This window comes from Camelus ferus, chromosome 17 (assembly GCF_009834535.1).
Source record: "Camelus ferus isolate YT-003-E chromosome 17, BCGSAC_Cfer_1.0, whole genome shotgun sequence".
NCBI classification, from domain to species: domain Eukaryota; kingdom Metazoa; phylum Chordata; class Mammalia; order Artiodactyla; family Camelidae; genus Camelus; species Camelus ferus.
The window spans coordinates 20,456,391-20,482,814 of NC_045712.1; the positions used below are offsets into that span (position 1 = coordinate 20,456,391).

Consider the following 26,424-nt stretch of genomic DNA (forward strand, 5'->3'; position numbering starts at 1 on the left):
AAATAACAGACAGTAAAATAAAGAAGACCTTAGGAAACGAGGAATACTGAGTCTGGAGCATTGTGGGTATAAAGAAGGTGTGTTTGTGAAAATTTCCCTCTAACCCTTTCCACTTCCTAAAATTGAAATGCTGTAGATGTATAATTTCCCTTGTGACTGATACTAATATACTGTTTCTGTGTATGTGTACATTTCTCTTCTCCTAAAACATTCAGAAAGCATCATTGAATTAATTCCCCCTCTCCATGTGCTGTCCCATGATTCTGAAGTCACCCTGGAGGACTTCTCGGCTGGCCCTCTGGACCTCATGATTAACATTCCATCTTCATAGTGTGGTAGCAGCAAATAGCACTTGGCACGTCCATTGACTTTTTTCTCCTTTCTCCTTTCCTGCTCCATCTTTCTCATCATAGCACCTGCAGTTGACAATCCAGGCACTTCAAGATGAGCTGCGAACCCAGAGAGACCTCAACCATCTCCTGCAGCAAGAGAGTGGCAACCGAGGAGCCGAGCACTTTACCATTGAACTGACCGAGGAGAACTTCCGGCGGCTCCAAGCTGAGCATGACAGGCAGGCTAAGGAGTTGTTCCTATTAAGGAAGACCTTGGAAGAAATGGAGTTGAGAATCGAAACGCAGAAACAGACCCTCAATGCCCGAGATGAGTCAATTAAAAAGCTCCTTGAGATGTTGCAAAGTAAAGGTTTGCCGTCCAAAAGTCTAGAGGATGACAATGAACGGACACGGCGGATGGCAGAAGCTGAGTCTCAAGTCAGCCACTTGGAAGTGATTTTAGACCAGAAAGAGAAGGAAAACATACATCTTAGAGAGGTAAGGACATTCACTCTATTTCCCCAAAGCTGTATTTTACAAGTTAAAATATGTTAAATATGTTATCAAGTTATTTTCACAGGTTGGAAGTTATCTACAGTCTTAACAAAATTCCCTTTGTCATCTGTTTTATAATCTTCTGTCTGTTTATCACCTTTAAACTGGAATTTTTCATTAGTCTCTTTTTAACTCTGCTTACTGCACATATGTTCCATTATTACTCAATATGTTTTCAGGATCCAAGTGTATGCAGCACATGTCCATTCTAAGGTGGTTTACAGTTGCTTTCCTACAGATCTCCATTGTTTCAGGGCCTTTTAAGTACAGTACTGTTTAAGTTTAGACGTTTATCAAATATTCTCTTTTTAAAGGAGAAAAATAAATTGGTGATTAGCAAAACAATGAACCTAAATACTTTTATAGCTGAATTGGGGGTGGGAATTTCAGAAGGTAAAGTGTAAGGATATTTCTGGAAAATACGGTAAAATGTACAGACCAATTTTGGACATTTAGATAATCTTTGTCTGCATTTACATTCATGTAGGACAGAGTGTTCCAGGTTTTTTGAGTATGTGTTTTGCATTTAGTAAATTAAATCATTTGAAGTCCCTCAGAGGCAGCTTTTTTGGCTTGCCACCACCATTGAATGCTGGGATGCTCAGATATCTGAGAATATGCGATTGGATAAATCTTAGAAAGAATGTGGGTGACAGCCGAGGTTTGAAATTTTTACAGAGTTCCTTGCCGCTGTGGTGGATATGGATCTCAAAAGTACCATGAGGCAAAATGCTGTGGCAGACACAGATTACACAGAAAGTAGGAAGCAATAGAATCACATTAAGTATGTTTTCAAAATATTCTACAGTCATAAATAAAAATTCTAAAAGATATTTGCTTCCAGACCAAACTAGATTTCTTGGTATTATATACCTTTTTGGATGGGCAGCCCTTCCAGTGAGTCACTTGTTTGAGTGTTCAGAAAGCATGGCTTCCATGTTGGGACTTACTAATGCCAATGCTTCCAGGAGTTTTCTTTGATATAGATTGTTGTATCTTCAAACTGAATATCCTCCATGCTTATTCTCCTTTGTTTCTTTTTTATGAGACCTTAGCAATGTGTTTGGGAAATCACATGATTTGGTTTCACATTGAGATAAAGGTATGTTTTGTTGGGCCTTCCCATCCATTCTCCAAGAGAGTGAATGTGGTGGGAAGACTTCTGGGATGGCCCCAATGATCCTATCTTTTGGAATTCATATGCTTATGTCCCCCTTGAATATAGTCTGAACCTAGTGATTTGCTCCCAAATAATAGAATGGCAAAAGTAATGCGATGCCAAGGTCACTTGCATGATTAGGTTACAGAAGACTGCTACTTTCATCTTGTTAGCAGACTGTGCTGCCTTTTCAACTTGCATGATTTGATGAAGCAAGCTGCCGTGTGGGAGAGGCCCTGAGTTAAGGAACTGAGGGCAGCCTCTAGCTGACACCCAGTGAGGAGCTGGGACCCTCAAACAGCCACAAAGAACTGAAAACTGCCAGCAATCACTTAGTAAACTTGAAAGTGGATCTTTTCCCTGTCAAATCTTTCGGTGAGATGACAGGTCCTGGGCTGACAACTTGATTGCAGGCTTCTGAGAGGCTGTGAAGCAGAGGACCCAGCTGAACTGTGCCTGGACTCCTGATCCACAGAGACTGTGAGATAGTAAATGTGTGTTGTTTTAAGCTCCTGAGTTTTGGGGTAATTTGTTACATGGCAATAAATAGCTAATACTGTAGAGTGGAAACTAATCTCTTCCTGCCTTACTCCTTACTCCATAGACTTTCCATTTAGTTTATGGAAGAGAAGCAATAACCACCAGCATGTTATTATTGCATGTTGAGAGTCTGTGGATTTTGAAATTTTAGTTGTGTTATCTCAAAACTCTGATTGTTTGAAAAAAGATGCTGTTTTATTTTGAGTGCCAAGAGATCATGACGCATGTATAGCAAGGCTGTGTTACGAGAGAAAACTCCATCTGCAGCACTGACCTTCACTCCATCTTGTGGTCTTATGGTCAGGGTAGAGTCACTCTTCTTCTCTTATTAGATTCTGCTCATTGGTACCATTTAATAGATGGTGCCTTGATTCTATTGTGTGGATGCCTCCACTTAAATAAATCTAAACACAATTCAATTTCTGTTTTATGAGATTAGTTGGTCCTCACAGTGGTCTGGCATGAATATACGTCATGTTTAGAGCCTTACACATCAGTCTAAGAGTCTACAGAGAGTGGTACAGAAAATGCAGACGAGCACATCCAGCTAATTTTCTTGAGCATCAGACCAAAGTCAGTGGATAGCTCTTATTTTGGCTCATCAAGAAGGGAGAATGTGGGAAAGGTGTCTATATAAAAACTAATTTTAAACTTGAACTCAACGAGCAAGATTTGGAGGCCTGAGAGAACCCTTCCAAAGATTATACTGGCGTGTGAGAGCCATTTGTTACATTTCCAGGAATTTTGTGAGCCTGCTTTTAAACCATTAGCAGTTTGAAATTTGTGATGGGAGCATTTGCACCATGGAAATCAGCAAATGCTACTCTCAGGGTCTACTGCCCACTTCGCCCCAGCCCTGAAAGTCTGTTTACCAACACACTTCTGAATAAGTGCTGTGAAATGTTTACCCACAATACAGCAGGAAGAGACAAGTTAAATAGTGCAAGAATTATGATTATGAATGCATCAACTACTCATTGTTCATCAAACATTTTCGTAACAGCATGTGGATAGGTGCTTAAGTGTCAGGTGCTATGAATAGTGCTTTACATTGATTCACATTTAATTCTTACAGCCACCACATTTGTTCATTCTTTTATTCATTCATTCATACATCCATCCACTCATCCATTTCATGAATACTTCCTGAGGGTCTATTTTGGGATAGAGTAATGATAAGTGATAAAGTTTGACTTCATGATGCTTATATTTTATTGGGATACAATAGATAACAGTTAAATAGAGAAGTATCAGGAAGAAAGAAGAAGATGAAGTACTGGTGACCTGTGTGGGGACAACTTCGTATTGGATACTCAGGGAAGGCCTCTTGGAGGGGGTGACATAGTGAACTTGAATGACAAAAAAGAACCAGCCATGTAAGGCTCTCAGAAAACTGTTTCAGTTAGATGGAAAGACCCATGCCTAGGAGATAGGTGCTATTATTTTGCCTATTTTGCCTAGGTAACTAAGGGACAAGGACATCAAAAAGCTTGCCCAGTGTCCTACAGCTATTAGTGGTAAAGCTGGTATTTGAATCAGTCTGCCTCCAGAGCCTCAACTCTTAAACCACTTCCTTGTATCCCTTTTAGAAGAGTATTTCCCAAAGTGTGCTCTGCAGGACAGCCATTTTGTGGGATGTTGATATATGTTATGAGAGAAAAAGGGCGGCACAGCCAAATGAACTTTGAAAAATGTTGAATTCTATAGAGCTTACTGCAGGACTCTCAGACTCTTTAATTTGCAAATATTCATCAGTCATTTATTTCTGAGAAGAGGACTGGGGAAGGCAGAGCCTCTCAAATTGATTTGATTTACAACATCTTGTTGCACTGATGTTCTTCGTAAAACACTTTGGAAAAATGCTATGCTAGAAAATAAAAATTGTGCTTTTAATTTGTGACCTACAAAATATATAATAATATACAAATAGTTGTTTCCCATGGCCAAAAAACTGGGTAATTTCCTCCATTAGTTATTCTAGAAGGCAGAGTTTATTGTAAGCTGTTTCCATATTCTCTACTGAGTTTTAGAATGTTTGTTCTCCTGTCAGGGTATTTTTTTTTTTTTTTTAGTGGAAAAATGTGGCTGATTGCTTTTGGTATTAAACCAGTAAGAGTAAACCAGCTTAAATAAAGAAGTTCCCTGACCTTTGTTAATTTAAATGAATCTAAAACAGGATTTAAAATATACTTGAGGTTTTAAAGTTCAGTGTGTTCCTGATTTCTTTTTCATTTTGCATGGTTCAACCCAGTTGGGTTTGGATGGTGTAATGCTGGGGAATGGAGTGCTAGTGGTTTTATGATTCATTCTCGGGCTGAGGTGTTAGACCTCATATAAATCCCATATCCTGGAATACTGGCCTTGTTTAGCCTATTGTTTCAGGAGATTTAGAAATTGGCAGGAGTTGCACATGGGGAGGGTCAGGTTGCTTTAGTGTCTTGTCTTTTGGTGGTCTGGAAAATGCTGAGGGTGAAACCACTTCTTTGCCTGGCAGGAAATAATAACAAAAAGATTATGCTCTCAACTTATTTGGAAGACCAAAGCTATTGCCCAAGAAGTACAATTGACAGGCTAATGTGAGAAGTGTTGGCTGAAATGCAGCATTACTCACTGGTGTTGTCTGATGCTTTTGGATACAGGTTGATTTGATAAGACATTGTTTGATGTGGTAACAGTTTACCTTGCTCTCTAGCTTCTTCCACAGAGAACATATTGTTCCATGTAAAGGTTTTAGTAATCAGGTACCCACAATAACTACTGATCTCACTAAAGAAAAATGGGTTTATGTTTATATACCAGGATCCTCCTATACTCACTCTCCTTAATATTTTCTTGGCTGATCCTTATAAGAGAGTCAGGAGTCTTTGGATTCATCACACTGTAAGATATTTGAAGGGAAGGGAAGTATATTCTGCTGCCATGTTTGTTGATCTCCTGTACTAATCTCTTTGGGCAGCTTGCCTTTCTTTGGAAGCAAGAGCAGAAGAGCACTCAAGTCACTGAGTCTCAATTGCTACTATCCCAGGACAAGTAAAATCCCCAGGAGACTGGGCCTGGGTTTCCCTCCATGCTGTTGGGGGGCAGGAAGGAGGAGGGAGAAGGAGGGCAAGGCAACAGGAATTCTTGGACTCCTAATTTATTTATCCAGGTTGTCCCTAGGCCAGCAGGAGATTCACCAAGGTAGAGTCTGTGACCTAGAAGTTCTTGAGCTCCTAAACCTTTTACTGACAGCTCAAACCTCCCCTATATAATTTTTGCACAAACTTCCAATACCTCCCCTAGTCCTCCCTCTCTCAAAACCATATGGCCTCTTTTTCTTTAACACACACTTGTCTCTAATTTTGCTGGTTGCCATGATTTTGCTGATGCAGACATTTCTAATTCTGACTCTACAGATTATACATTCTATTTCTATCAAGAGAACTTATCACAGAAAATATTCCCAAACACAAGTGACCACACAAACATAACATTTTATATATTTTCTTTTGCAAGAGTTTTCCCTATATATATAACGGAGCCTAACAATTGCTCCCTATTTTAATAAAGTAAATTTTTTACCTGATCAGTACATTCCATCAATATTCCTAGGCTTCAAATATTGCCTGCAAGATGCTCAACAAATATTTGAAAGAGTGAAAAAAATCTTAAAAATACCTTGAGAGTTGCTTTGTTGTTTATTTTGTCAATATTGTAAAAGTTTAAGATTGTACTAACATCAGTTTCTTTTATGTTTTCTCTATCATTGCTTTGTGTTTGGAGTAAAGCAGTAGTTTTGAGGGTGACCTTAACTGGAAGTTTAATTTTTTTTCAAAATATATTGAATATCCATATGCAGGATGCTGTGGGAGCACCCATGGCAAGTTTGTGGTTTTGTTCAGGGATTCAGAAGGGCAATAAGAGAAACAGTTCACACTTACTGAGGTTTATTCTGTGCCAGGTGCTGTACTAAGTGAAAAATGTTGTCATCATCCCTATTACACAGGTAAGGAAACTAAGGCACAGAGAAGTAAGCAATTGTACGTTTTCATGCAAAGCAGGCGCTGGAGCCAAGATCAGAACCTGGGAAATGTGGCTCCAGAGTCTATCCTTGTCACCACTACACATTACTGCTTCTTGAGGTGATGCGTGGAGAGGACCTCTAATGGCGCTTAAATGCTGTGCAGCTTAAAAGCAGAAGACCTGATGACAGGTTCATCCATAATAGAGCTGGTCTTCAAAGGCTGGAAGAGGTTTGGTGGAGAAGCATGGCTGGAGAAGAGGTAACTGAGTCAAGAGTTAGAGGTGGGAAATGTGGTGAGTTTGGGGCATAGTGAGTTTGAAGCAGCTGAAACTCCACCTGTCAGGAGAGAAAGGAAATAAAGCTGAACAGGTGGTTTGAGGTCAGGTCCCTGAGAGCTCAGAGCATGTGACACAGGGAATTGACCTTTACTCTGTAGGCTCTTCCGGGCAGCCTCTGAAGGAATTTGCCCTGGAGAATGGCATGATCAGAGAAGATTAAGTGCTAATTGAGAGGGTTACATAGGAAGAGTCTAAAGGCTTGGAGATAAGTTAGAAGGATCCCGTCACTGTTCAAGTGACCAAGAGTCTGAATCTGGGTGGTGGCCACAGAAGTTGAAGGGCAAGGTCATCTCCACCTGCTTGCAGAACTTTGACAACTGAGGAACTGAGTGCTAGGAACTGTGAGGAGCGGATAGGCACCGTGGGCCTGGGTTTAGGCAGCTGGTGAGACTGAGGGCGGGCAAGAATCGTCAGTAGGCGGGGTTGGGGTTGAGGAGAGACTTTGGATATGCTGAGTTTGATGGAAGCCTGGTGGAGCTGTCCAACCAAGGTTGAAGAAATGATTGTGAAGTTCTGCCCAGGTGCACAAGGCATTTCTAACTATTGGTCGCGTTTTGTTGTTTTTACACACACCTTCTCATTTGTGGCCACAAAGCTCCCAGTTTGTGTGATTGTTCTAAAAGCTTCCTTGTTGCTTACTTCCACTATTATTTAGGAGGAGACCCTTAGAACTGCATACTTCTCCTTCATGTCTCTTTTCTGAATAAGCATTTAGTTTTTAATATGGTATATCTTTTGAGATTACATGGACTTTTCATTGACTGATGCCAACTTGGTACAGATTTCCTTTGTTCTCACTGAGTTGCGTTTTCTCCAAGCGTTTCATTCAGGATAGATTCCAGTGAAAAATCTTAACAGAAAAATGGTCTTTCTGGACTCTGCTAACAACACATTGAAAAGAAGGATTTTGTATCTTTTAATCTCACATTTATGTTGACATAGGGAATGTATTCATTGCTATTTAGCATCATTTACCTTAACTTTAAATTCTAATACATTCTTTAAAATTTGAACACATGCTAATTTGAAATGGTTCAGGTTTTACCCCATATTGGTTTTAATGAGTGTAATTGATTCTTTTTACAGTAGCAGAAACTAGTGGAGCTCCAGGGGCCATTAGGCACAAGGCACATTGCAACCTGCTGAGAAGAGAAACTGGCAGGGTAGAGAAGGGTATTGGGAGGTGCCAGAGAAGGGGGGAGAAGTCAGGAAGGATTTATGGTGGGAGAGACTCTGATTACTGTCCTAATCACCCTGTCTTCCGCTCTACCTTGAGTGTGACTGCTTTTTGAAAACTATGTTTTGGGTGGCTGACCTAATTTATTCTTGTCATCATTTGGTAAAACAGTGTACCTCAAATATAATCTCAGCGGTGAGAAAGTGCTCCAAGCACCAGTACTGTGGATACTGCAGTGTGTTTCACAAGCTGCCAACAATGAAGTTGAGACCACTCAGCTATACCAGAATCCTGAGTGTCTTGAAAGGGAACATTAGCTAATACCTTACATGTGGAGAGGCTTTGTAGTTTATAGAACGCATTCCATTTTAATGATTTCTTCAGATGCTTCTGTTAACCCTGTGAGGAAACTGAGGTGCCGAGAAATTAAGAGGTGATGACAGGTAACATTTACCGGTCACTCGAGCTCATCATTTTTCAGGGAGTGCCATTTAATCCTCCCAACAATACTCTGGGGTGGGTGGTAGTTTCCTGTCTCTCAGATGAGGATGCCGAGTCCCAGAGAGGTGGTGTGTCTGGTCCAGGTTCTCAGAGCAAGTAGTGATGGATCTGAAATTCAAAATTGGGCCTGCTGGTTCCAGGCATCTGACCCTAACCACTCCTTGATACTGCCAGGGATTTCAACCTAAAATCTCTGAATTGACCAGAGATTTATAGAATAGAATTCTGGCCTTCTGGTTTCTTTTTGCTCAGGGATATTTTCTTGTAAATGCAAAAAAAGGAAAAAACTATAAAAGGCTCTGATTTTTTTTTTTTTCTTACCACAACTTATCAGGGCCTGTTGAATTGGGACTGTAAATCTGTGAGGTCACCGAGCAGTAGAAGGTTAAACAGTACCATGTAGAAGGCAGCATCAGGGCTAGGCAGTTTCATTTGCAACTCATGAAAATGAGAGTACTTGCTTAAAATAGGAAGAGTGGTACTGCGTAAGTAAGCCCTTCATGAATTCCTAAGGAATAGATGAATTTTTGTGAGCAGAGAATAAGGGAAAATGGGAGGTGTTTAGAGTCAGACTGTTTCCATTTCATCTGTTCAAAGTTAGCATTCTTTTTAAAATTTTTTTTTTACTTCATCATTAACTACCTTTATCTAAAAGAAAAAAAAACTGAAAGAAAAAAAAAGAAAAAACTACATTGTCTAAAAGAAATGTTTTGCCTCCTCAAACTGACTTTACTTTTTATCTATTTTTGTTGGGCATTTTGAGCATTTTGGGTTTCTTTTTGTGTCAGTTGTGAGACATCAAAATTATATTTATAACCTCATAATAAATTCCCCATTTCATTGCCCTTCTAATTGGCTAAAATCTAGTAAAGCAAAATGTACTTTCCTACCCACCTGATTGGATGAAAGGGATAGCTTTATTTATGTTTCCAGTTTGGCATATAGGTTGAAGGCTATCTTAAATGTTTTGGGTAGCATGTTAAATAAGGCAATGAGAACGGTTGATAGTTGATTCTTATGAGTTGCTTATAGTTACAGCAGTTTTAACTTAGATAAAGAATGAATTAAACACTCCTTACTAAAGGAAAAATATAATTATATATGAGTAGTTTGTAGAAAATGGAGAAAGAAAGAAAGATGAGTGAGACTTCAGAGAGAAAATTACTAAGACTTAACAACCCACTTAGATCAAGAGTCGGCAGACCATAGCCTGTGGGACAAATGTGGTCCACCACCTGTTTTTTTATGACCTGGGAGTTGAGTGTTTTTTACCTTTTTAAGTGGTTACATTTGAAATGATTATGTAAGTACCTATGTAATATCTTCTATTTTGCCTTGTGGCTCTCAAAGCCTGAAGTATTAACTACTTGTCCTTTAAAAGAAATTTTGGAGACTCCTAATTCAGAAGATAGTTAAATAGTTTTAGAATCAAGATGTTTGGTAAAAAGCAAATGTGCAATTAGTTATATTTAGAGTATAAAATCTTAATACTTTAATGTATATAGTTTTTGAGTTTTTTTTATTAAATGTGGAGACAATTTTTTCATCATTTCTGCACATTTTTCTTTTACAATTATTAGACCAGTGTTTTTAATCTCCAGAGTCACGGCACATTGGGTATTGCCAGTTATCACAAAAGTCTGCTGCTCTTTCAGGAGTGGTGAGTATTGAGAAAGGAGCCTGTGTGGATTAAAAATGGACTCTGTGTGAAGTGTTCCCTAACCTGTAAAGTACTAGAGAAATGGAGATTGCCATTAATATTCCAATAGAACTAGCAAGTCCTGACCTAATTAAGACACAACCCTCCAACTCATCCTTCCCTTACTTTTTTTAAAAAAAATACTGTGTTTATTGATACTTTTTAGGCCTGCACAGTTAGTGCTTTAAAAATCTGTGGCTGCTGTGAAGGAACAAGTCTGAAAAAGAAACTGCCTATGTATATACAAGTTGTATTAAAAAGTATTTACTCATAATAATTGTTGATGTGCCATAGAATTGCTAGGTTTTCCTATGGGAAGTATTCTTATTTAGGTAAAGCCAGGATCTGGTCAGGATGACAACTAAGAAATCCTCTTACCACCCTCTGTCCTTCCTTCAGCCTCCAAGACTGTCAGATTTCTTTCAGCCATATCTGAATGTATGGGCTGGGTTGCCAGTTTGAGCGTTTTTAGTGTTGGGGGAAGACCATGCCCATTAATGGAATTTTGCTTCATTGATACAGACCAGGGTTTCTCAATCTTAGCACTTTTGATATATGGGGCAGGATAATTCATTGTTTTGGGGCCTGTCCTGTGTTTTGTAGGATGTTTATAGCAGCATTCTGGGTCTCTACCCACTTGGTACAAGTAGTTCCTTTCCCCTTTACCTAGTATGACAATTAAAAACATCTCCAGACATTGCAAAATGTCCCCTGTGGGCCAAAGTCACTCGGGTTCTGAACTCTGGTATAAGGTGACTGACACATCCTTCTAGTGGTTGGCTTGTGAACATGGCAAATACAGTAATTCCCAGCCGACCTGCTTGAAACTGTTTTACTAAGGAAGGGCAGCCCAAATCACGATACTCTTGACCCAAAGACTGACTGCAGGGGATTGAACTAGGAAACAGATGTGCTGAGAGAAGGTGGGAGTTTGAGCTTGAAAAGAAACAGAAATGTGTGCAGTGTGTGTATTCGTGTGTGTGTGTGTGTGTGTTAGTGAGTGAAAGCGAGAGAGAGAGAGGAGCTTCCTCCAACTTCTCCCTCCCTTTCGCCTTCCCTCTCAGAGAAGGTAGCACCAGGAATGAGGCAAGTCCTAGAAAAGAAATCTAAGGGAGGGATTGGAAGTGGTGTTTTGATCTGAGATACCACGTAGGAAGACTGAGATTTTGTGAAAATAAGAGACATTTGATTCTCAGGAGGTAATGGTAATGAATCTGAGAAGACACATAGCCTTACTTTTTGACTACTGGACTCTCACTGTTAATTGGCAGTTTTATTTTACAATAAATGTTGTCGTCCTTACTTTCCCTCAAATGGTCTTTGAGTCTCCCTTTCTGTTTTTTAAATAAACATTTCTCTACATGAACCAATATACCCCCTCCCCAGCTCCACCAAACTTGAGAATAATTTTGGAGTGTGGTGGTTTTATCATGTGGAAATGTAGTACAGATGTTCAGAATTACTTTTTCTTTCTCCTCTTTAAAATATCATGACCACACACGCTTTGCTCTAAGTACTATTAAGCATTTTTATTATTACTATTAAAAAATCTTGCCTCAGGCAGAGTCCCACTAAATCTCAAGTAAAGGGAAATATTAAAATAGCAGTAAGTACTTATGCATACATATCACACTAAAAATCTGAACTCAAGTTTGGCTTTTTATGCAACTGAAACCTTTATTTTTTGACTCTCTTAACCAAATTCTCTAGTTTTACCCTTTTTTCCTGACTCTCTATAGGATTTTGTTCACTATCCTTCTCCCTTCCCCTAGTTTTTTCTAGACTTGAGTTTTTCTCTTTATCCTGCATGTATCTTTGAACTCAGCCTGATCACCTAATGAAGTTTGATGGGAGGATTTGGACTGCCAGCATGAATTAGTTAGTGCATATTTTTAGAAGTTATTAATGGAGGAAAGTTCTGTTCTTGCAGAGAACTCCACAGATGCATGGCCGAGTTTCCACGCTGTTCAAGTGCTGCACGCTGGGGCCAGTGGTCATATACAAAAGAAAGACTTGATCAGCACTCAACACATCCCCCACTCAAAAACCTATTTATGGAGATTAGCCACTCCAACCTTAACTAATTTTGGGTTTATTAGTGTCATTTTCTTTATGTATTTCTTTGTGAGACTTAACATGTATTTCTCTAATAGTTGATAAAAGAAAAACCTCTTGATTTAATCACTCAAACCTTCAATTAGGAACTCTCTCACCCTTATGTGCACTTTTTAGTGTGTTGGAAATTAGTTATGGCTTAGATGAATGAACTTCTTTAAGGTATTACTTTTTCCATGCACATCCAAGTAGAAATGCATTGCAAGGTGATTTTCTTTTAAAGGACAGTGGAGATCTTTGTCATTCAGGCAGAGTTCATACAACAAGGAAGAGGCAAAACCTGATTATGCCTTAGACATTAGCAATAACACTTAATATGGGTATTCCACTGCAGCTTCATGATACCACGTGGTGTTCCTGCCAGCAGTTTCTTTTCAGTACTTTCATGATGCATGTCAAGGTTTAGACAATTTTAAGGACTCCAGCTTTAGTTGATTTAAAAAACAGAATGTTGCCTAATGACTGGATTCTTGCCAATTCCACACTGGAGACTGGAGACACTTCAAAACCTGCCTGGTGCTAACCTTAATAGGTATCCTTAGGATGCTTCTTCAACCGTTACAGGTACAGTGATCATGGGAGGCTAGTAGAGACTTGATGATGTTTCTGCTGAGTGGGGACTTCTGACATGTGATGACCCAGGATTCTCCAGAGGACATGAAACCTTTTTGAAAAATATACTCTCTTTTCCTTTTCTAGACTGTGGTTATCTTTGTATGCTGGCTCTTTCTTTTGTTGCCTTATAGACATAAATATGCTACTTCTTGCATGGAGAACTCAAGGAAAATGGTCCAAAATGACCACATTTCCTGCAATCACAGCAGCCTTCCAAGGAACCTGTGTAGCATTGATTGTCTGAGGGTTATGCAGATAGAGAAAGGTTTGTGGAATCTCATCTTGGGAGGTCCTGGCAGGGTGTTAATACCATAAATCATTGTGGTCATCATTACCACTGTTAAATGGAAGGCTCTCTAGGTGCCAGCCTGGAGCACAGTGCTGTACTGAGTTACTCCTCAGTGCAACCCTATGAGGTTCAGGTTCTGACATTGTCCTCTTACTTAATCAGGGCAGCTAAGTAACTTGCCTAAGACCTCACAGGGGCCTTGACCTCAGAAATGAGAACCATTGTATCGTCTACTGTTTTGTAGAAAGTCAAAATAACTTTTAGTTGTTTCTTCTTACCCAGTTCCTCTCCTCTCTGATTTATTTTCTTTGAAACTTTCCATTTCTATTTAGGTTTTCCATCTGGTTTCTATTATGACTTCATTTAGAATCTTATCCTATCTCTCAATATTTTGATTTCTTTCTCTTTTATTTTAACCTCACTCATTTTCTTCCCTTTGTTTTCATCTGCATTGTTTTATGGGGTTAATTGCCTTTGTTGTCTTCTCCCAAGCAGCAGTTCTGGGCTTTTACAAGAGACCTGAGAATGCTAGTTAAACTTACAGGAGACTTCCGGCAGGCCTAATATAATTTTAATCAGCAGTTTTCTCTGCCTCCTATAAAACCTTTTCATCCACCTGTGAGTTTATTCTTTGGTCTCCAATGAAATGATCTGTGCAAAGCACTTTTCACAGAGTTTGGCTCAATTAATGCCATGTATATTTTTTTGAAGAAAGGTGAGAAGGGGATAAGTAAGAGTTACCTTCACATCAGTTGGTCTCCTTGTAAGTCAAGTCCATGTATCCTTTACAAACCATTGATTTCTTTCTTCAGAATCAAAACTTGCCTGGTAGCATTTTATAGGTCACTTGTTTGGGCATAGGTGCTTGTACTGAGCTGTGCAGACTCAAGAGTAATCTTCGCTCCACTATCCCAGTTTCCCTTTGTAATTGCTTCAGAATGTTATAGAGTGGATTATATTGTATGGTAAATACCTGGTTTGAAGGCCTTGAATAAAATAACTTTAATGTAATGCATGTGATACATGAATTACATGTAATGACTGGCACATAGTAGATGATAAATAAATGTTATTGTACTATTCTTTATATATATTTGTCTCCTCTCAAGACATTCCCTGAGAGCAGGAATCACATCTTCCTCATCTTCAGTATCACCAGCACCTGGCACACAGTAGGTGCTGACTGTTGGTTTATAATTATCAATGCACATCTGCCTCCTGCCAGGACTGTGCACTCATTGTGAGCAGAGATCATGTCTTTCACACCTTTAATATTATATAGTAAACAAGTGTTTGATGTATATAGAAAATGACTGGGGAAAGAAAAGAAACAATTAGAAGTTGTTACAAGTTTTGGGATGACATAAAAATTATTATGACGCATCAAAATATTTTTAATGAGTTGTATATAAGCTGTACCTACAATAGCTATCTTTTTTGGGGCAGTCACCTAAGTGCCAGCCACTCATTATACATTTAATCCCAGTTAGTTTTTATCCTTCTTTTACTGATGATGAAACTGAGACATACAGAAGTTTTGCCTTTCTCAGGGTAATACAGCTACCATGTTAGAGTCAGAATTTGAATAGAGTTCTTTCCACTATCTCACTCTTACCTGTGGAAGTAATTACTCCTCACAGTGTATTTCATAATCTTTACAATAGTAACAGTAATACTCATGCAGCTAACTTTTTATTAAAAGATGAAAATTCAGTAGACCTATTTAAATATATACTGAGTACCAACTTTGTGAAAAACCCCATCCCCAGACTGGACCTGTCTCCTGAGTATCAGTACCGTATATGTAACTTTTAAGTGAACATTTTGTGTGTTTCAGAGACATCTTAAGCTTAGCCTGTCTAGATTTGAAATTATTCTTCTTCCTGTGTTCTTTCTCTGTGTCCCTGTCTTTCTGACTGCCACTATGGTGTGGCTCTCAACCTAAGCCAGATACTGGAGTTATCATCGATTTCTCTTTCTCCATCACTCTTGTATGAGTTTTCTATTGCTGCTATAATAAATTACTATAGACTTAGTGGTTTACAACATAAATTTATTTTCATACAGTTTTGGGGGTCAGAAGTCTGAAATCATTTTCACTAGACTAAAATCAAGGTGTTGGCAGGCCTGTGTTCCTTGTGGAGTCTCTAGGGGAGAATTCATTTCTTTGCCTTTCACAGCTTCTAGAGGCCAGCAATGCTTGGTTTGTGGCCCCTTCCTCCATCTTCAGAAATTCTTCCTCCATCTTCAAATCTCTTTCTATGACTTCGGCTTCTGTTGTCACATTTCCTTCCCTCTGACTCTGACACCTCTGCCTTCCTCTTATAAGGACCATTGTGATTACATTGGACTCACCCAGATAGTCCAGGATGGTCTTCTCATCTCAAGATTCTTAATCATTTCTGCAAAATTCTTGCCATGTAAGGTAATATATGCACAGATTTTAGAGATTAGAGTTTGGCCTTCTCTGGAGGGCCAGTGTTCAGGGTACTATACTCCCTATATCCAGTGTATCACTAAGTCCTATTTACTCTCTCTACAAACTTTTGGATCTGTCCATGTTTTTTTCATTTTCATTGCTCTTACTTTTGGCCTGGTCAAGAATAGAGAGTTCATTCATTCATTCATCCATTGATCCTGTCTTTCATTTTATTGAGAGTCTTGAACTCTAAATTATGTTTTGAGGGGGACACTAGGATGACAGAGACCCAATCCTGGGGGCTGTATTAGGGTGGGACCTTCAGGCTAGGCCCCTAGGGGTGAGAAATTCATTGATAGATAAGGTAGGAAAGACAAAAGGATGTATAAAGCCCGGGGCTTGATATGTTAGCACATGTGTTCTATATTAGATGACCATTCTTCCCAAAAACACTATATGAATTTAACCAAACCTTACCTTCCCACAAATTATATTTAAATGTACAATCTTCTTAAAGCATATGCTGTGAACAAATAGTAAGACATTTGAAGATTCTCTTAACACCACAATAAGTCATGGTTACTTCAGTAAAAAGTACTAAAAATTGAATTAGTGTTTTGGTGCTATGAACATTAAAGATTGAGATAAATAAGTAGTTTCTTTACTGAGTTTTGGGAATTGGGTGGATGCTGGGTGCAAAGCACTGCAGTATCCCAGCATGATATTGACGGTAGATAGCAATAGCTAGTGCTGAATAATAAAAGATGGTTTCATGTGGTCCTTGTCAACAGGGTAAATATTTGAGCTGCCAGAGCAGGAAATTATAAAATTTGCATCTAAAAATAATCTTATCCTCTGGCTTTTCAATTGTGACCTCTAGTGCGAAGAAACAAGGACCTCACAGAAACTCCAGGCATATGTGAAACCCTTCTTTGTGATCAGCTGATTTGATTTTCTTCAGTATAATGGCAGAGTATTTGTGAGGAAATTAAACTTCACCATAGTAGCCATTTGTTGCTTGGCATCAACTTTTCTATCTGGCTTTCAGGAGAATTTTTGAAATACTAGAGCTACCTTTGACCTCAGCGCAAGTTTGCAAAACTACAGCAGCTCTGGAAGAAGTTTAAATGAACTTAGGATCTCTAACGCAAAATTTCTCAGCTGTATCACTACTGACATTCTGAACTAGATAATTTTTTGTTGGGGGTGGAGGGCTGTTCTGTCTGTTCTAGGATGTTTAGCAACATTCCTGACCTCCACCTGCAACAGCCAGTAGTACAACCATCCCTAGTTTTGACAAAATGTCTCCACATATTGCCAGATGTCCCTTGGAGGAGTGGAAGGCAAAATTGTCCCCAGATGAGAACGACTGGTCAAACTGCACTACTCAAAATATGGTTCAGCAACCATCAGATCATGGACATCTTCTGGGAGCTTGTTCGAAATGCAGCATCTCAGGGTCCCCTCAAGTCTCTGGAATCAGAATCTACATTGTAACAAGATCTGCCGGAGACCTGTGAAGGTTTGAGAAGCACTGACCTAAAGCTCTGACCTGGGTAGTGTGATGTAACATAAAGATATAAGGTGGTGTAGTATAAAGGTAAAAATATGGCTTATCTGTGTGACCTCAGGCAAGTTGTTCAACCTCTCTGAGACTCAGCTTCCTCCTCTGTTAAAATGGGACTGAGAAAACCTTCTGTGCTATGAGAATGAAAAGGGGGAATCCAGCTGAATCAGCAAAAAGGGTACCTGGCCCTATTAGGATCTCAGTTGGTCTAGTTTCCTTCCCTCTCTTTATAAAGCTGTTTTACTCCGCCCTGCTGCCAAGTAAAGTGCTGCACTCACTGTTACTTGTAATGATAATACAAGAGGGTGAAAAAAAGGAGTATGTCTTAAGTGCTCCACAAGTATAGCAGGCTGTAGAAAATCTGCTTGTTTACCGATTTTTATTTTTGAATTATCTATTTTCTTTAAGCTGTGGCTCTTGTGGTCTGGCTTTCTCATTGCTTGGGAAATTGGGATCTCATTTCTGGAAAACCCATTATCTTGGGCCTTGTGAACTCTTAATGGTCTCATTTAGAGATCAGAATCTAAAGGTGGAAAAGGTGAAGTTGATGGCAACTAGATGTAAAACTATTTAAAGGAAGAAGACACTAACATGGTAAACTTTATTCCTGTGCTATAGCAAGTAGATTTTGAAATAAGGCAATTATTTTTATGACCATTAATAAAATTTTTGGTTATGCAATATAAGAATAAATATTTCTGCCTGTTGTCATGGCTTTGAGCCCATAATCTAATCTGACATAGATAATTTTTTTTGGCAAAATGTATTACAAATAATATTAAATGCAGGTACATACATGCACACATGAAATTACAGACCCACACAAATGTGACTTGTCAGGATAATTTTTGGGTAAATAGCAAGTAGTTTATCATAGCTGTGATGCTATGAAGATGAAGGGACATTGTCCAGAACCAATGTACAGTTGTATAGATTGGGCACTGCACAATGTGCAATGTATATCATTATGACAGTTTGTCAGAAGATGGTGATACAGTCTCTTGTTCCAACAGAATCATTATATTGCAACAGTTTCCCAGCAGATTAAACTTAAATGTCTTGAGGAAGGTGCTTTCTTTCCTGATTTGCATAAAGGAGCCAGATGGGCTAGTGGCAATCCTGTCATCTCACTTTTTTTTTTAAATAAGTTTCTACTCTGCTGTGAAAAACAATACAAATTATTATCCCAGAAATCATAATGTGGCTGAGAGCCACAGGAAAGGTATGATTGGTTTAATTTTTCCATTTCATGAATATTGAAAAAGAATCCTCCGTTAAAGTGTCCTCGAATATTACTTTCATCTTGAAGCTAATGCTGATGTCTGTGTGTTTATTGCCATTTTTTCCAGTAAAGGAGAAATAATTTAAGAAGTAGAAGAGGTTTGCCCATGTAAGTTGAGCAGATAAATGTCAGGTTATATCAAAGAATCTTACCAGCTCAGATTAGTTGAAATCAGCTGACACCATGAAATCAGCTGACACCATGACAAGGTGATTACGCTGGAGAAATGGGGGTTATGATACTCTTTTTACACATGAGACTACACCTAGTGTATATTCTTCCTCAGAACTTTGCCTCTTGGACTTGAGTGCTACTCACATAATTTAGCATTGGTCATGTGAGCATTTTTGGTTTGTCTAATGTCATGCTTTGAGTTGACACATTTTACACATGTTCTTGTTGTGATTCCACTTTAACCTCCATTTCTGTCTAGAAATAGACTACAGTTTTACATAGAATTGCATCTGGAAAGCCACTGAAGAGGGGAAAATGTTTCACCTTGGCCTTTTTAATTGCAACGGTGTTGTTGGTTCAGGTAACAGAGAGCTCTTCTAGATGGGCAGAACAGGAAAGGGAGAATGCAATTACTGACAGGGACCCAGGCAGAGGAAAATCTTTTTTGTTCAAGTGGTTAACTTCTGGAGTTATTTTTCTTGAGTCTGGATGTGCCCAAATTGATAATTTGACTGAATTGCAAAGAAGAATCTCACTTGTATTTTTTGGTGGTGATGTCATTTTTATGGTTGTGACCAGTAGAGTTCTCTACTGTGAGCATAAATTGTGAGGTATAGGGGAAACTATTTGTTCTTAGCTGTTAAGTTCGTGAAATTTGCAATTTAGTTAAAACTGCATGATTCTAATATAATGATGATAAAATAATAGTCTCAATATTAGATAGTTTATATAATAGAAAGCTTAGTTTAGGTTCATGATTTCACTTGATTCTCATATAATTCCCTGAAGAAGTTTCTGTTGTTATCTTTATCTTGTAGATGTAGAAACTGAGCTTAGAATTTGAACCCAAGTCTAACCAGCAGACCCCCACTCACAGTTATGTTTCCCTGAGCTAAAAAGACAAGGGATAATGCATAACCGTTTCTGGATACTGCCATGGGATGTGTGAATGTTACAGTTCCTGAGGAGAATGACCAACTGTCCCAGTTACCCAGGAGTAAGTGGGTCCTAGGACATGGGACTTTCAGTTTAAAGACTAGAATAATGCTGAGCAAATCAGGAGGAGTTGGTCACTCTATTCCTGCATGCATCGGTAAGAACAAGGTAAGGATAAGGTGGGAACCACTGGATTGCTTCATCCTCCTTGGAACTGTTATATGTATTCTAGATAGTTTTGATGAGGGTGTGGTTTTTCTGTTAAATTTTTTCAGGATATAAAGAAAATCTGTGAAGAAGAGGCTCTTTTAGGCAACTCATCAGCCAGGATCCTTGAGGTCTGTCTAGAAGGAAGTGAAGAAGTTATAGATAGATAGATAGATAGATAGATAGATAGATAGATAGATAGATAGATAGATAGATAGCCTGCCATGATGGTGGGAAACACACTTACTGTACTTCAGATTTGGCCATGATGGTAACATTTCAGCCAAATATCTAAGTCCTGTTTTGCACTAAGTTGGTGGATCTTAGTAATTTGTTACTAGGGGTTGGGATGGGGATTCATACCCTCATACAAACCTGCCATGAGTATGGGTTGTTATTCTTCCATTACAGGAGTTTAGAAACTAGAATTTAATGTTTAACTGCCATTCACATTGTTGTATTGGAGAAAATAACAATAAATATTCTTATTCTGAAATACAAATTTGATACTTGGAAGTATCTATTCCCTTAAGGAAATTTTTCAGATTTGACCATCTCATACTGGAAAATCTGCCTGTGGGCCTGGCAGTTGTACAAGGAGAAATTTATTTGGTTCCTTTTTTGTAAAAATATGAATGATCTATCTTTTTTTTTTTTGAAGGTACTCTTGTGCCTTCATTAGAAACTTGGAAATTTGTTTTTCAACAATTGATAGTTTGCCTATCTGGTCGCACAATTTTTTGTCTATTTTCCTCCCTCTGAAACAATTTGGGTGTGGAGCAGAGATATCTGTGCCTCTTCAGGACATCTGCTATTTGTTATTTTATAGCTAACTTTGGAATGCTGTCCTTGGAATGGAGTGTCCATGTGTTGTGCTTCACTAACTGATGGTGTGGGAGAAAGGAGGTTTTCTTATAAGACAGTTCCCCAAGTGACTAGAGCCTCACCCTCTACTTGTCAACACTTTAAAAAATGATTAACCACTTTGAGGGGAATCTTTATAAATTATGATTATTTGAATGCTTCCTGGCTTTCTTACACACATTGTATCTTGAGCATATTGGAGCCTTTTTTTCCATAGCTCAGAGTCAAGATTAGCAGTGTCTGTTATTATTCTTTCCCGTGAAGTGGTGGTTTTGGGAATATAGGGTTCTTTTCCTCTCTCCTAAGTGGTCTCAGATGATCTCCTTTAATGTCCACTTTTGGTGGTTTTGTTGTTGTTGTTGTTGTTACATTTTTTTTATTGAGTTATAGTCATTTTACAATGTTGTGTCAAATTGGTGGTTTTTTGTTTGTTTGTTTTATTCTTCCTATGCTGCTAGAGATCACCTATTCTTGTATTGGTGTCTTTAGCATGTCTTTCACATGTTAATTCCTTATGGACTGGGAATTAGATCGTCAAGCTTGTTAGAAGTGTGTAGAATAACTAGAAATTTGAACAGCCCACCAGGAGTAAATTAAGTATGTTCTAGTAAGGTTGAGCTTGGATCTTCTGAGATAGGACTTCTAGATAATTGTGGTGCAAGTGTGTTTAAATATCTCCAATGGGTTTTGTCACAGATGAAATAAAGTTTGTGAAAAATTTGAGATCAGGATCAAGATCTCATGTCTCAGAATGTTAACTTGATTTCACTTCTTTTTAGTCAAAAATTCTCAATTTTTTTCAGATACCCTTTTTTCCATCTGGATGGTTAACAAAATTTTATTCAAGCTGCTTGAGTCTTGCATATTTATAATGTTAGCCAAAGTACTAGTATTTATGAAATTTCTTTTGTTTTTATTTTTAATGATGGATCCAGAAGTTTTTTTATCTTAAAAGATTTAACCTCCAATTTACATCTTTATCCCCAACCAAGCTGAGTGTAACTAGAAAATAGCATCACATTAAGTAACCAAATTTGGAGAAACCCCTAGCAGATTAAAATTCATATTTCTTAATACTTTGTGGAAGTCAGCTGAGTATAGTGTGAAGAGGTCTGGGAGAAGGCAGGTGAAAATTAGAACTTTTAAAGCAATACGTTTCCCCCGGCCTGTTTTATTAGACTGTGAGTGTAAATTTTACCAAACCACCAGCCTTTCTCTTTTTGATCTTTTAATGTTTCTTTGAAATTCAAAAGCAATTAGACTTGCTTTGGATTAAGTGGGAAAGTTAAGCCATTTTTACCAGTTAGGCTTAATATAATGTAACAAAAGCTGTTTCAGCTTGTGCATTACAAACTAAAAATTGTTTATTATAATGGCCTATCAAAAATTTCTCAAGTTTTAACTTTCTGTGAATGTGTAGTGGGCTAGAACAAATATGTGTATTAGCAATCTCTTGTATTTATGAGTCAGTTAGAAAATCAAAAGCCTATTGAATTAATAGAATAAGAAATCACTTTGAATTTGTTCTTAACTTGTAAATTACATAAGCCTGAGAGTAAAAGTTTCTTTTACCTGAAAGGTCATAAACTGAACGGAAATGGGTTAGTATTGTTGTATTTCTCTTGTTGCTACTGTGGATCTTCTAGTTCTGAAAATGCCTTCTCAGTCAGTCTTCAAGTAGGTGATAAGAGGATAATTCTGTTTTAGGGAAATTAGCTTGTGGCTGTGAAGACATCTAAGGTTATAACTTCTGTAGCACAAATGTGAGACAAGAAGTGACAATCTTTGGAATGTAAACTTGTTACAGGGAATTAGTTAAGATTGTACCATCATGAAAGAAGTCTTCCTTACATGAAGATACTCATACTGGGACCAAATTGAGATAAAAATTTGTATAAGTAAGGAGAACAAACTTAGTAAGTTTAGATTGGACCCTCATCTTACAAATGGAATTAATGGTATGGAATGAGTTTTTAAATCTTACATTTAACAAAATATAGGTTACAGGCATGAACTATGTGCTAATTTTTAGAAAGAACAAAGTGAAACTCAAATATCAATTTTCATTTGGGCAAAATGTTTCTGAAAAAATTGACAACTACCATGCTGCAATATCTGTCACTCAATGTTTGACCTTCACACTGCCATTTTTAAAAGAGTCATTTTGCCAAAACTATATTGAAGATCTTCTTCACATTTCCCAGAAGCCTCTTTAATCTGTTGTTATTCAGATAATTCTCTTTTGAAGTTCCTATCCTGCTGTGTTGCTAATCATTTCTGCTCAACAGTTCACCACTTGTTGATGGTTCTGTCTGAGATTCAGTAGTTTCCTACTGCCTCACTCTCACTGAGAGTAAGATGTATGTCACTATGGTGCTGGGTCCTGGGATGATGTGGCCCCTGCCTTTCCAGTCATACATTAGGGGCAGGAGAATGAGATATACACACTTGAAGAGCCATAATGCCAAACATGGTCTTTGAAAGGTGCAGAGAATGAGCGATTTCCATTAATGTTGGAAACCCTTTTGGGAAGTGCCATTTGGAAGGGGGCAGATTTCAGGAGTTGGAATGGGATGGGGTAGCATGACAGGGCACAGCCAAACAAAAGCTCAAGGGTAGGAACACACAGGAGTAGTCAAGAGGGCAGTGGGTTGTGCAATTTGACTAGGAAGTAGGAGAGGTAGGGAGGATCAGAGGAAGTCCAGGATGAAAGGTAGATGAGGCTTCTCCTTCTTGCAAAACATTGTACGCTAGAATGAAGTTAGTAAGTGGAAGAGTCCTTATTGACTGCCCACCAGCTGCTGCAGACACAACTGTCCATAGGATCGACAGCACTGATCCTTATGGGAAAAAACATAGTGTATGTAGTTAAATCATTTCAGTTATTAAATATGCCTGGGAGTGTTTAACAGAATTACTTAACCTAGTCATGGGGACAAAGAAGGCTTCTCTGACTCAGTGATATTTAAGCTGAGACTTGAAGGATCAGAAAGGATTCAAGGACAAGGTTGGGAAGGGGAGGGGAGGGATGCACTGGAGGCTAAAGGATTAGCTTCATAATGGCTGAAGGCAGCAGAGAGCTGGGTCCATAGTAGGAACCAAGGGAAGTCTAGAGCTGTGCTGTCCAGTATGGCAGCCATAGTCACGTGTGACTTCGTGTGACTTTAAGCACTTGAAATATGACTATTGCAACCAGAGGACTGAATTAATTGGCCACTCTTGGCTGGTGGCTACCATATTGGATAGCACAGGTTTAGAATATCTGTAACAGAATGGATAAGAGGGAGAGAGGTTTTCATCGGTCTAAAGAGGCGCATAGGAGAGAGATTTTGTGAGTTATGATAGACCATTGTAAGAAGTCAAGACTTTATTCTAGAGCTTCAAGAAAACCACTAACAGGTTTTATGAAAGAGTGAGACATAATCAAATTGGCATTCTGCAGTTGGCCTGGGAACAGGATGCTGCTGCTAAGTATGAGCAAGGACTCAACAGTAATAAAACTGTCCTTAAGGAAGATTGATCTGGAGTAGGACTGGACAGGGGATGAAGGAAGGTGAAGAGATCAGAGAGGGAAGAGGGAAAGCATAGTGTTTAATAACACAGGCTCTGGAGTCTGAATGCCAGAGCCAAATTATGAGTCCACTATCTTCAGTTTGCCTGGAGGAAGGGTACTTCAGCTGTGTGAGCAGGGCTTTGTCCCAGAGCTGGGCTAGCTTACACAGCTACAGGGCACATGACAGAGGGGCTATCTGAGCTTGCAGCCATGTCTCTGGGAGTCACTGTGGGTTACCATTCTGCGGGTTGGTCATGGGGGTGATTTTCTCCTGTTTTTTAATTGTTTCACTTGGTGCAGAAATTAAGGGCCTTTGGTGACATCTCATTCAATCTTCCTTTACTTTATTTGGTAAGCTTTTCACTAAACTTTTATGAAAAGTCTGTCATTCTCATCTGTTTCCCATAAGGAAGTGTTCAGCAGTGGCAGAAAGTCCCTGGACTTACGGGAGAGGAGTGGTTTCCTGAGGTCCCCCACAGCATTCCCATAGAGCTTACTTTCCCTGGTTGCAAACTGAACAGACTGATGGAACAGATTTGCTTTCTCTCTGGAGAAGACTGAGAGAAGTGGCTAGGAAGGTTCAGTGAGAATCTGAGCAGGCAGTGTATGTGGAAGTTAAGATTCTGGTTGCAAGAAATCATAGCTAGCACAATTAGAAAAGAAGTCTTTACTGAAAGGGCAATATGTGGAATCTAAGTGCTGGATGTCACTGGCCCTACAGAAGTACTAGAGGTAGAAACCTGAGGGCTGCCAGGATGTTCCAGTTTCTCTGAGCACAGTCTTCACCTGTGCTGTATCTTGGTCCATGTGGTCAAATCAGCCAATCCAAAGCTCTTGAATTTACCTTTTATAGATCCAGCTGGGACCTGGGAGGGGGCCCAGCTCAGGTCAGTTTTCATCTTTGCTCCAGTCAGATCTGGCTTGCTGTGAATGACCACATGGAACAAATAGAGCTTTTGGACTTATCCTTTCCATAACCCTAAAGGGTTATGGAGTTCTGCCTGGTTGTCAGAATGATGTTCAGTATGGTGTCATATCATATCGTACATAGAAAATATAATATATGTAAATATAATACATTATCCTAAGCAGTGTCTAGGATGTTATATAAAAAACTACTCCAAAACCCTAATCCCCCCCCCCCGCCACGTCCCCCATACCTATTGCATCCTCAGCCACTCTGGTCTAATGCTTATTATAAGGAAAACTCTTTTAACTCTGCTTTTTTTTTTTTTTTAAATAATATGAGCTATTTACACAGGAGACAAGGGCAAAAAGTAATTTTATGTGATATTTATGAGATATTGGTATTTTTGAGGGGGAGAAGGGAGATTAATGTGTGGAGCTGCATTCTCTAAGAATGTCTAATCATCTTCATTGTAAGCTGAAGTGGTTACCTTGACATAATGTCTCCAACTAAAAAATCCTTGATGGGAGTTTAGATGCTGAGATGTACATCTGTAAATATTGACTTGCTGGAAATTGCTTGTTAAGTCTCTGGTGGCCCATTTTCCTTTTTTGTGTGCAAAAGCTAACCTTTCTCTACTGCAATCAGATTTTAAAAAGAAGATATGACTAGAGTTGATGAAAGGGTAAAGTTCATACTCACAAGGCAATTGCTGAGAATTAAAATGTGCCAAATTCTCGACTTTGGTTCTAATTTTTAAAGCATCAGCATATTAATTTGGACTTGAACCTGATGCCATGGAAAATGACTTCTTACTTAGCTAACTTCTTCAAGTATTTCTGTTTTTGTCACTTAAACAAAATCTAAATGTGAGTTACAGTAGTTACTCAGGGTTGGAAATGGGGCTTTGGGATGAGGCTATTCAGTGCAGTTTAGGTTAAGTCACTTAAACTGCAGGTGGTTATTAAGCTTGCCATGTCTGATAAAGATTTTAAATCATGATGCATTAAGGTATATGCCAAAAGAATCTCAAGGTTTTGCCAATTTATATGGGCATAAACTTGGGGCATATGTTTGCAAATGAATTTTCAGGGTGTTAGATCAGGGAGGGTGGGTTTTATAGTTGGAGCAAGCACAATATATACATATGGATGCAGTGACTAGAAGGTCATCTAGAAGGGAAGATCCAGAA

General features: G+C 38.7%; 1 protein-coding gene across 1 annotated transcript in view; it reads left to right on the forward strand.

Moving 5' to 3' along the window:
- ERC2 (ELKS/RAB6-interacting/CAST family member 2) overlaps positions 1 to 26,424 on the forward strand; it is an 875,889-nt gene that overhangs the window by 153,708 nt on the left and 695,757 nt on the right. The window contains exon 4 of the mRNA XM_032458251.1: positions 414 to 830. Coding sequence (XP_032314142.1) covers positions 414 to 830 — 417 coding nt within the window. The remainder of the gene's footprint in view (positions 1 to 413; positions 831 to 26,424) is intronic.